At 43.0% G+C, this 12,207-nt stretch overlaps 1 protein-coding gene across 1 annotated transcript in view; it reads left to right on the top strand.

Moving 5' to 3' along the window:
• Nucleotides 1-7,227: 7,227 nt before the first annotated feature.
• PLB1 (phospholipase B1) overlaps nt 7,228-12,207 on the top strand; it is a 6,990-nt gene continuing 2,010 nt past the window's right edge. Inside the window, exons 1-3 of the mRNA XM_010009480.1 lie at nt 7,228-7,340; nt 8,620-8,724; nt 9,775-9,870. Of these exons, the coding sequence (XP_010007782.1) occupies nt 8,683-8,724; nt 9,775-9,870 (138 nt within the window). The 5' untranslated portion in view covers nt 7,228-7,340; nt 8,620-8,682. The remainder of the gene's footprint in view (nt 7,341-8,619; nt 8,725-9,774; nt 9,871-12,207) is intronic.

Below are 12,207 nucleotides of genomic sequence, written 5' to 3'. Positions count from 1 at the left end.
CATGGCAGTCCTGCTCCTCCCTTGTTTCATTTTCTGCTTTTCAGTGACTGACTGCAATGGCTGTGGGCAAACAAGTTATGAAACTTCTAGTGGTCCACCTAGCTAGGGTTGTTGACAAGGCTGTGGTTCCTCCTGATGATTTTAAGTTGCTGCATTGCACTGAAAAAAACCTGAAAATCCTACTGATTTCTTGTCCTAGTGTTCTGAGTAATTGGTCCCTGTAGTTGCCATAGAAACTATTAAGTGGTCAGTGTGACCGTAAACTGGAAGGGACTCGGTTCACGATGGTTCATCTATTTTTATGTGATCCGCGCTGTGGAGCAGTTTGACAATACCTGACATTGCTGGTAATAAAATCTGATATGCTTTGTCTTGTACCACGCACATTGCTGTGCTTAGAGAAAAATAGAAGGCACATTTCATTTATGCAGTATAAATTAAACTCTCTGAAGAGGTTTCAGACAGCACAACAGGCACAGTAACAATAAATGCTTCCCTGCTGAGAGTTTTGGTGAAATCTAGAAATGTGAATAAAATTTACTTCTCTGCGATAAATAGAATTATCTTGATGGGTAGCTGGAGGAGTGGGAGTTGAAGGGCTGTATTCAGAGCGTCTGCTCCTGGTACATGAAATAAAGTAACCGTGATTACTGACACTCAAATTCAAGATCAGTGAATAGCGTGAGACATGCATCTCCTGGGCTGCCAGGCCCTGACTCCTCAAGGCCATGTAAAGAAATAGTTGCAGTGTGAAATTTGGACAGTAGAGTCTCCAAAGCAGCTCTGTAAGGTCATAGTGAACAAGCGGAAAACCCAGGTCTGTATTCCCACCACTCGATTGGTTTGCGGTTCTGTGGGGGGCAATGCTGCCGGTGGTACTGTGCATGGGTGAACATTGTGGTTTTTCTTTTTAAGATATCTTGAAAAAATTCAACCCGAACCTCTTTGGCTTCTCCACTGGCAGCTCCAGGGAAACAGCTGGATTCAACGTTGCGGAGAGAGGTGCCACAGCGCGGTAAGCACAGTCACCACTGAGAAGAGAGCAAGGGGGTGAGAACTGATGGACACACAGATTATCTCTGAAGTGCAGGTTAAGGTTGGGTTACTACTGATTACCTACTTGTACTGAACATGTTTCTGTGATCTGATGCTTTTCATTGGGTTTTTTAAATTATTTTATAAAATTCAGTATTTGGGGGATTTATTTTTAACTCTAAATTAGGGATCAAGAAGAAACTTCCTTTTTTTATTTGATTTCTGGCCAGAATTTCTGAGCTGATGCCTTAGTTATACTTCTAATTCTACCAGTACCTTTTTCTGCCCAGATGTCAGTACACAGGTCCCTGACTCACTGTCAGGCCATATCTGTAATGAGAAAAAAATTGTAAGCATCTCTCATTTATTCCTTGATTTCTGGGAAACGTACCTCAAGCTGACAAATAGAGGCCGACTGCTCCCCTAAAGGCATTAAAAACTATCCATATTTGTAGTGCAAAGAAAAAGAACAGAATGAGCATCTGGAAATTAATTCCTTTCTCCTCTTGAAGAAAAACTCCACTAGTCTGTTAAGAACCAAAATGTGTAAGGGCTTGGACTATGTGCACTGTGTCTGCTTTGTGGATGCTGGTGGAATTTGTTTCCAAGACTTTCCATGACACCTTTAACAGTCAGTAAACTCATTGCAAAAGAGTTAAGGGATAGCCTGTGTAGCTACTCAATACCTCATGGGAGCCCTGAGCAAAGACTTGGGAGAGTCAATACGGTTCTGGGAGTCCAAATAATGTCACTGCATTTGTGTGGGTGCTGGAGGGAGGCAGGGCTTATTAGCTCAAGCACAGTCTTATTCTAGTGTACCAGGAGCTCAGGTTTCCAGCTGTTGTCTCAGCATGGTTTGTGCTTCAGCCCATGGACAGTGCATCCTGTGCAGAGCTGGACTGGGACTGGCAGTTCCACGGCGTAAGCAATATCGTCCAGCCATAAGACAAGCTGTAGGAGTTTAAGGCCAGATCAGAAGGCTGGTTAGGTACCCAGCTTCTGTGTAAGCACCAAACTCCCCCACTAGATTTCAAAGAGAGTTATCCAAATTAATGTCTCTGTGCATCTGGACATTAGTGGTTTTCTCCAAACAAAACGTACTTAAGCCAACTCTGAGATGGGAAGAATTCATACCAGTTGCCTGCCACTTGGCGGTTATCCTAGCTAAAGCCCTTTCAGATCACATTATTCACTTGTGCGGCTGCTGCTGATCTCTGTCCTGTTTGCTCATCCTTTTGAGGCATTGCTTTCCTTGTACTGATTTCTGCTGATCCTAAGATTCCCTGAAATGAGGAGTGGGAGGTCAGGAAGATGATGTATTTTTAAAGCACGCATCTGAAATGCTTCTGTCCTCTCTCTTTAGCAATATGTCAGCCCAAGCACATGAACTGGTGGAGCTAATGAGAAGCAGCTCGGTGAGTGGAACTTGGGCCACCCCTCAGTGCTCCCATGGTCTCTGGGAGATGACTTTAATTGATGGGATGCTTGAGTAGTGATGGAAGAAAAGTCAGTGTCCTTGTCTCTGGTGTGCTTTCCAGGATGGTTGTGCCAGGGATTAGCCTTTAGGAGATAATTTGCCTACAGAAATCCATGTAGGTAGGTGCAAACACACAGGCAGAGAATAATGCAGGATGCAGTGCAGCCAGAATGATAGTGAGAAAAGGAGAAATCGGAAGGTTATAGGAGTGTGACAGGACTGCTTTAGTTGAGCAGCACCATTCAAAGTGGAGGTTGTAAAGGCTGAGTATAAAACTGCTGGAGCAGGCACCTAGTGACCAACATGAATTACACTGTTCACTCTTGGGTCTGGGAAATGGCAATATTGGGAAGGGGGACAACTGAAGTCTTCCCAGGAGACTAGGCCCTCTAGCTCTGAACAGGCAAGTGATTGACCAGTGGCCAGAAACCTCAGAGTTGGATGAATCCCTATCACACCACAATTAGTAGGGAGGGGATGTAGCATTGAGGGCAGCTCCACTGAGGGCTACAAAGGGCACTAAAAGGATGATTCACTTTTAGTTCAGTGGCTGCTGCTGCATTTTGGGGTGGGGGAAGGATATCTGGGAGAAAACTAAGGCTGAGCCGTTCCAAGTGTTGGCTGAATTTGAGCAGATGACTGTCTGGTTGTGAGCTGTTGGTTCAGGGAGAGCACCCTGTGAGGGAATGAGAGTGCCTGGTGCTCCTTGGCTCAGGCTGAATGGGAAAGGAAGGTACTGAATAAGCAGGATTTGTCAAAGCATGTGTCTCTCTGTGCCAGCACTCTTGATGGATGCTGCATGCTCACCCCACTGTCAGTTATTCTGTGTTACCAATTGTCTGGCAGAGTGAAGGGAACTGGCATGGCTCTTCAATAAAATAGTATGTGGCTCTAGACCTTTGTTTTATTCACTGCTTTTTATTCATCTTTTAAAAATGGGAGAGGGGGAAGTCCCTGCCACGTTTTGCCTCTTCATGAAAGGCTTTCCGAGCAAAGTGCGGGTTAAGGAGCAGAATTCAGACCTGTGGGTGATTCCCAGGCCCTCCCTCTATTTGTGGGATCCTTTTGCAGATGTTTGTTATGTAAATGCACTACACTAAAAATAGTTGCCTTTGATTCCTTTCTTTGTACTAAATGTTACAAAATGTTTTGAGGAGATCCAGCTCTCAGCAGTGCCTATTGTTAGCTTGCGGTGACGTGGATGCTGCAGCTGCCCTTATATGAGCTCAGTGAAGTCACCAGCCTCCTGGACTCTTCTATTTTAATCCAGCTGTCTGCTCCCTCGGGCACCCCTCGCCCCTCCTGCCCATGGGGTAATACTTGCCCAGCTGGCAGGGATCTCCAGCAACTCCAGTTCCACAGCTCCATGAGTCACTCCAGCATCCACTCCCACAGTGCACCATCCCCACGCTGCCTCCAGTGTTCAGCCACAACCGGCAAATCTCCCCCGTCCACCCTTGTCCTGAAGCTAACATTCATTTAGGGATGCTTGCTGCCACAGACACATTTCCATGGTTGGCTACCTGGACAGATTTCATCTGCTAAAGGGAATTTCGTTACAGAAGCCAAGGTGAATTGCAGCTGGACTAGCAAACAGTCCACATTTTCCCTTTGGACAGATGCTTTTCTTTTGCCAGCTGAACTCAGCATATCCTTTCTTTGTGCTGCCATGCTGTCTGTAGCCATTTGTGAATGTGACCTCTGCATGCCTAAGCAATGGATGCTGCAATCTGTTTATTTTATGTGCCACTAGAAAATTAACTTCAGGGAAGACTGGAAGCTGATCACCGTCCTTGTTGGAGGCAACGACTTATGCCAGTACTGCTTGGACAAGGTTTGTATCTCTGAATTAGGCATGCTCATCCAGGCACTTGGCAAGTGACCAACCCTGGAAATACAACCTTTCTCTCTCAGTGAGCCAAAGTTCCTCTTTGTTTAAAAAGAACTTAGAAGTCCTGTTCCTTTCATCTGTGTTGTATCAGAAACAAGTGCACAGCTTTTAATATTGGAGCACTGTAGCTCTGGAGTCACATGCGTTATTTAAAAACCAGCAGCCTGCCCCACACCGAACAAAACACCAAAGACAAACTGTAGAGCTCTCCCAGCTTACCTGGACAAAGCAATCAAGGCAGCGTGATGTCTTAGGGATGTTGTTAAGGGGACACAAGCGAAGTTTTATTCTGGAAAGTGTCTCCATGTGGTAGTCACTGGGGATGCCTGATTCTTGTTTCAGAATGACACCAGAAGAAATAACATCAGTTTATATTGAAGAAGATGTCTTTTATCTAGGTGTCAGTGGTCCTCCCCTCTGAGAAGGTCCCTGTGATGCAGACTGGGGGTCTGGACCACAGCATGTTGAAATGACTGTGGCTGTTCTCTCAGTTTTGCTCTATTTTGTTGATGTTTTCTAGAGGCTGTTGCCTGGAACCTTTGCCCCCACAGCTCCACCTCTGTAACTACAGTCACAAAGTCATTTTGCCTGTGGGTTTTGTGGGGCCTCCATTGCAATTTCCCCAGATTGGCAGAGAAATAAAAAGGTATTGCTCTGTTCATAAGGCAGACTAGTCTGATTTGGATCCCATAAAAAACAATATGAAATCCAAAAATGTGATTTCTGTAGACATTCATCAGGCAAAGACTATGCTAAAAACTATTATATACCTTGGGATTTTCTACAGAGATTAAGGGGCTATATTAGTGACATAGAAACACAGACACTATATAACCTGTGTAAATGTGGCAATAAACTTCTTGATCTGAAAATGTATCTGCCAACAAAGGCAAAAAAGGCATCAGTATATCTTCTCATGGGCTGTCTTGCAACTATAGAATCTGTGGGCTCCTTTGTTCAGGCAAAACAGTTAAACTTCTTAGTTCCTCAAAGAAGACTGATCCTTATCTATTTATGTGTTTATTTTAATTATGCAGGAAACTTATTCAGTGCAGAAGTATGTAAAGCACCTTCAGGACACTCTGGATATTTTCTATGAAGAGGTAAGCTTTTAAGGTACTGTAGCAAGCTATGTTCCTGGCAAGCACACCGATGTTCTTCTCACCTCTGATTGATAGACTATCAGTGACTGTGTTTCATACAAGGTCATATTCCAAATAGCTGGAGCCAGACTCAGAGCTGCATTTCAACAACTGTGTTAGAAAATGCCCTGAGAAAGCGGGCTGCAGTTTCAGGAAAACTGTGTTTCACAGTATTTTTGCTGTGGACCAAACATAGCATGACCCTACTGCCAGTTCTGATAGCTAAACAAGGTTTCATTTACCCTAGGGAAAATGGAAATGCCCCAGGGACTGCAACAGTATTTCAACTAGTTTATACAAGCTGCTGGGATGTTTTTGGCTGACATCCACCATATGTCTCCCTCCCCCTATACACCATCCTTGCACATGCTATTGGTTGCACTCAGTGCATTTTGCTCTGACTCCCTGACCTATGGATGGCACTTCTTCCTCACTTTGTAGTGGTATCAAGTTCTGTGATTTGGTATGTCTGGTTCTTATAATCCCTGCAGCTGCCAAGAGTCTTTATCAACATGGTGGAGATACTAGAGATTTCTGGACTGCGTCAGATCGCAGCAAGCTCTTCAACATGTGCTTTGATAACAAAGTAAGTGAGCAAATCAGGTCTTTGCCTTTAAAGGGCTATTTTCTTGGATCAATCTAAATTGCTTCTACAGTAGGCATCCTCACCAAGCTTTCCACTCTACTTGCATTGCGGCCTTTACCTGATACACCAGTTCCCATCGACTTTCTATTCCTTCTTGCAACACTTCAGCTAAAAGGCATGTGCCTGTAGATAGCAGAATTATCACTTTTCTTCCCAGCTCTAAGGCAGCGTGTCACAGCACAAGTCACCATATAAGTGGTGTATTGCTGAGCTTCAAAGCCTTTTTTGTTCAGCCATTCACTGGTCAGCAGCACAGGCTGACATCCCTGATGCCTCTCCCTGTATTCAGTGCTGCATTACTTATGGCGCAGGCTGGACTGCGTACAGCAGAGTGCATGATCAGTAACTGCTTTTCACATCTAATAGAGGAGACAAAAATCTTAACTCAAAGAAGTTAGAGCAGAGACTTTACAGGAGTCAGCGTGGACATGAAGAGACTTTTTAGACTAGCAGAGAAAGGTATAACGAAGACCAGTGGTTGGAAGCTGATGCCTAATGAATTCAAATGAAGTTAGGACAGGTTTTTAATAATAGAAGTGATTAACTACTGGAACATATTAGAAGGGAAAATAATGGATTGACTGTCTTGCTTGATGGCGTCATATTCATTCCAAGCACATTCTTAGAGGATGCATTTCAGTGAAGCACAAGTTATTACCTCTCAATACGGGGACAACAGAATAAAACACAGTGGTCTAAGGGGTCAGACTACAGGAACGAATTGTCTTTACCTTTAAACCCTCAGATTTCTGAAAATCTGCTCTAAGTCTATATGTGGGATTTTTTTTTCTATTCTAACATATGTGGTTTCCTGATGATGTGTGGCATACTGAACATTTCTGTATTTGACTCACAAGTTGTGGATCCTGCAGTTCTTACCCAGTGTTCACTTTGAAAATGAAGTCAGTAGGGATTTTTGTCCACTTCTAAGCCAGAGAGGTGGCTTTTCCTTCTGCATGTGGGCTTGGAGCACCTATCCTGAGCTTCTTGAAGCAGGCACATATTGCTGAAGAGTTGAATGGACTATTCCAGATCAGCTTTTAATTCTAGTGTTTCTTTCATTGAAGGAATATTTGCCCGTGTGTTTTAAACCCCGAGGAAAATTCTTCTGAACTACAAGAAATTAAGATTGTTAACAGAGATTTTCAGGTAATACCTTGATTCTGTAACTGGCCACCTTCACTTTTATGTTGCTTCCCTTAGAAGCCCTTCCTCTCATGCATATCCTCAGTGGGACAGAGAGGGATAACCGGAAAACAGCTTGGCTACAGTCTACCCTACCCAGATAAGTGCTTAGCAGCAGGGCAAGTCTTTCCACACTGCCTTATGATTTGACCCCAGTTCTGTTTCCAGCTGCTGTTTCAACAGCTGAAAAGGAGTTACCGATGATGGCTGTTGTGTTGATGTGTTTGGCTGTTATGAATCTGATGAGTAGCTCACACAAATTAATATGTCGCTGCAAGGGTGACAAATTGTCTTGTATCAGCTGTTTTGTGGTAACTTAGCAGAAGAAATGAACTAAACCAACCTGATATTCTTTTCTTTTGCTGTAGGCTGAGAGCGTGCACACAGATAGCTTACCATGGGTCAGCTTGCTATCTGAGAGTAACCTTTCATAGCCTTGGGCATAAGATTCACTCAAAATTAACAAAGGCTATAAATAGCTACTGGAACAGAATGTTTTTCTGTCATTATTCCTATGAATACAGGAATCACTGTATCAGATCACATTATGTTCTCCAGCCTTCCATTCTGGCTCTGGCCAGCAGTGGAGGTTGTCCAATGAATCTGAAAGTGCTCAAAAACCCATCTTGAAAAATACTCACATAAACCTACTAGAGGGGACATTTCCATTTAACTAAGGAAGTGGGATTATGAATGTTTTGAAATGTGACCAAGAGCATTAGAGTTTATACCCATAAACTGGCAAGTAACAATCAGATGTTTTTATTATCTGTATGAATGTCTGTGGCCATAGTTTTCAAAAGTGGCAGGTAAGTTTTCAATGCTTAAGTTATATTTTACTTCAAGCATGCCCTTCTGAAGGCACCTTTCTGAAGTGCCCTTCAACCTCAAATTGTCATTCTGAATCAATTTATCACTTCTAAAAATTTTGGCCAAATTCCTTTTATTTAATTCTTTGTAAATTCTAATCTCACTATGAATGTGCAGCACTGATTTCTATAAGGTATGAATTACTTTCCTTTCATTAAACAACTTTACATTTCAAATTATCCTAACTTTTGTGCATTTTCGTTACGAAAATCTCTTCACGAACCAAGTTATTTTCTTAGCCATTTCCTGGACCTCTTTTAAAGCGGGCATTATACTAACAATTTATGGCTTCCTACATTGAAAGAATGCATGGCTTTAATAGCTGATAGATGTTAGAAGAACCTTATGTTTCAAATCATTAAACTCCGTACAGGCTGAAGCCTTACAGCTGATCAGCAGCGGTCGGTATGAAGAACGTGAGGACTTTGCAGTTGTCATGCAGCCGTTTTTCCGAAACACATTGTTGCCCCTGGATAGCGTAAGTCCTGTTTTAATTTCCCATTATTCAAGGACCAGTATCTTGACTTCTCTAAGTCACTAAGATTGATTCCACAAGGACTGTGTTTTCTTCTCTTTGCACAGTCTAGCGGCACAGGGTGGAACCTGCAATAAGTGACAGAGGGGAAAAGAGGAAAGGCTATGCTGTGAATCAAAAAGGCTTTAGGAAACATTGGTAGTGTGCACACATTAACCCTAAGCACACTCTGGCTTCCTCTAAACTGCATGTTGCTTTCCTGATTGGGGGCTTAGTTGGCATTCACACAATTTTTGTCTGATCTAGGTTATGGAATATGTTCAGGTTTCCTTCACACAGAGATCAGAACTTGCATACCTGGTTCATCCCAGCCTGGAAACAGGAAGCAGCCTTTGAAGCCAGTGATTCTCTCCATCCTTAGCATTACATATGCAGTGTAGTCAGGGATACAAATATTCAGTATGAATCCTGGTCAAAGGCACCCAGTTTTGCAGAACTATCATCCTTTCATCATATCATCCCCATTTTGTTCTGGCAGCCTTTAAAGTTCAAAGAATGGTCACTATACAGGTAGTGATGAGGCAAATTCTAAGACAGATACTTGCCACAGCTGGATAAGACCACAATTCTTAATGTTGCCTGAAATTCAGCAGAAATTTCAATGCCTGGAAGGTTGTGAGTCTGAGTCATAGAAGTCTAGCAAGCAAGAGTAAGCAGTTTTCTGTCAGTTCTGTACAAGGTGGAGTGTGGGTCAATGGCAGTGTCCATGTAAGAGCTGCCGCTCTTGGCTTAATGGGAAGTTTACGTCTGTTATGAAAACTGCTGTGTGAAGTTGAGCAGGCTGCTTTGCACAGAAGGTCTCAAGATGCAGTAATCAATGTGCGGTTAGGAGTACCTGAGTTTATTTGCAGTGTCTAAATATGAGCATATTGTCTTTAGGAAGATACCAAAATTGTGAAGTGGGAATGCCAAGTACAGTACGCTATTAAATACATAATGTTAGATCTCAAAGGTTGAAACATGCTGAGAAATACATTTTTGTTTGTATCACAGGATAGCAAGCCAGATATGAGATTCTTTGCTGCAGACTGCTTTCATTTCAGTGAAAGAGGTTATGCTGAGATGGCTATAGCTCTCTGGAATAATATGGTAAGAAGTTACAACCTAGGTCACCATGTATTTGTAGTAGCAGTCCCTCCAAATGACCATGAGAAAGGTGTCTGAAACAAAAAAGTATACAAGAAAAAGAACTGAGATCCTAATAAGAGAGGGCTGTTCAGCTCTGAGACCCTTCTCACTCTGCATTGCTTACAAACACAATCCAAAGTGATCATGGTACATAAAACTGTAAGTCTTTGCTCATTCAAAATAAGAAATCCTGAGAGTCTTAACGTAATGAAAAATCCTTTTCTGATTTGGTAAATAACCTGTATTAAAACAGTAAAACCCCGCCTAGTTAAACATTCAGTCCTGTAGGTTTCCTGAAAATATCTCTTGAATGAGCTTGCCCTTCTTGAGTGAATTCTGTTAGATTTATTAGAAGTGTGATTGAATTTTTGCTGCCATTTATAGTGTGGACATGTTATACCACCCACTCTAGTATCTGAGGCAATTCTGGTAGAGCCACTGAAACTAATGTAGGGCTGAAATCACACCGATGATGCCTCTGCTTGCAGTCACATCCCTTCTGTCATTTTGGGGGAAACGATAGCTTTTGAGTAATGCTGTAAGAGTTTGTAAAAGGCATGTGCTAGACTTGATAATTCTAAGGTCACAGTTGCTTTCAGAACCATGATGCTTCCCATGTTGGAAGGAAGACTATGCCATTTTCATGCCACAGCAACATTTCCTCCTCTTGTCTCAAAAACACTAGTGCCCAAACACATTGTGCTAGCAGAAATCCTGTATCCTGGTTTGTACAAGAAACAAGCATAAATGGAGGGGAATTTCTTTTCCATTTAAGTAAAAGTTTGAGCAAGATAACAAGCTTACAGGATACTCCAAAATGAGCTTGAGCACCAGGACTGGGTAATGCAGGGCAGAAATCTCTGCAGTTGCCCAGCATAGCATATGAGCATTAGGCGCAGGGTTATAAAAAGCAGTAGACGTACAGTGCACATACATGCTCCGAGTAATTGATTTGTGTGTGCACAGCAGATCTGCCTGTTTTCCATCAGGCTTCCTGTCTGGGACTCCAGATGATAGCAGTCTGGTAGGCTTCACTGTGCTTCACAGCTTGAACAGGGCTAATGGTGGCACAGAAACCCCAGGCAAATGTAGAAAACATTCAAATTGAGCATCGCTGCAGGTTTCAAGAACAAAAAGAGACAATACCTGGACATATGGTAGCCTTAAACTGGGTTTCTGTTGCCACATGGCATTCCTATTAGCCATTACTCATTTCTGAGTCACTGTCAGTCCTTTTAATGTGCCTCTGGAGTTTTATTCTGTCCAGACTGTCACTCATTTCCTACCTATGTAAAGTTATTGACACAAAGGTTTCTAACAGGGTGGCAGGGATCAGGTTCTTAGTGATGCTGAGATCAACTATTTCCTTCTATATAGATTTGTCAGTCTATGTCAGCTGAAGATTTTACTGTTTAAATCTAGTTCTTGTAACACGTCCCTGCTTTTGACTCTCAGTCCATGTACGGCAAGGCTATGCAAGCTTTTCCTGTAAGGCTGTATTGTTTCCCTGTTCCCTGAAAAGCTCAGCAGGCTGTAGGCTTATGGCCAAATGACATGGATTCTTGTCAGTACACATAAAGGGCCAGACTGTGCCTGGCCACTGCATGGGTATGCAGGCATGGGGATGGCTTAAGGAGCCTCTCGCTCACCTTAATGTTCTTTGCCCTTTTTGCTTTGTGCAAAGTGAAGCAAAACATGCTCCTGCTTTCTGAAGTCAGAAGATTCTGTAGTTTTAGGAGCCGCCACTGGTCCCAGATCCCTCTCATCAGTTCTCTGGCCCAGGAGAGAGCATATGGACAGTGTATTTAGATTGTTTGCCACATGCTTTTCATGAGCTGTGTGTTTCTTCCAGAAGCTGTTGGGTGCGCTTATGGACTTGGGGATACTGTCATCTTTTAAGTTCAGAGGCTAATGCTCCTGAGGAACAGATTGTATAGAGATGAAGCAAGCATGGCTGGCTACAGAATTTTGCACCTTATCATCCTTTGTCTGGGCTCTGTGCCAGACTCCTTACCGAGTACCCTGGCATGGGAAGTACTACAATTATCTACAAATAACCAGTTGTATGTCAGGCAGAATGCTATAGGATATGAGCCGTGCATCTTACAAATGACCACGTCAAGATTTGAGCTGTTCCCTTTAAGATGCAACGAAACTACCAAATTCAGTCTTCACAACATTAGCTGGCGGGCAGGCCAAGTGATTAGGATTCCATATGAGTCCAGCGGGACCCCATGACAATCAGCAAAACCTGGCATTGTTTTGCTTGTCATCTTCTCTCCACTTGGTAGCTTTCTT

This window comes from Nestor notabilis, unplaced genomic scaffold (assembly GCF_000696875.1).
Source record: "Nestor notabilis isolate BGI_N333 unplaced genomic scaffold, ASM69687v1 scaffold11772, whole genome shotgun sequence".
NCBI classification, from domain to species: Eukaryota; Metazoa; Chordata; class Aves; order Psittaciformes; family Psittacidae; genus Nestor; species Nestor notabilis.
This window is presented reverse-complemented; position numbering and strand designations above follow the sequence as displayed.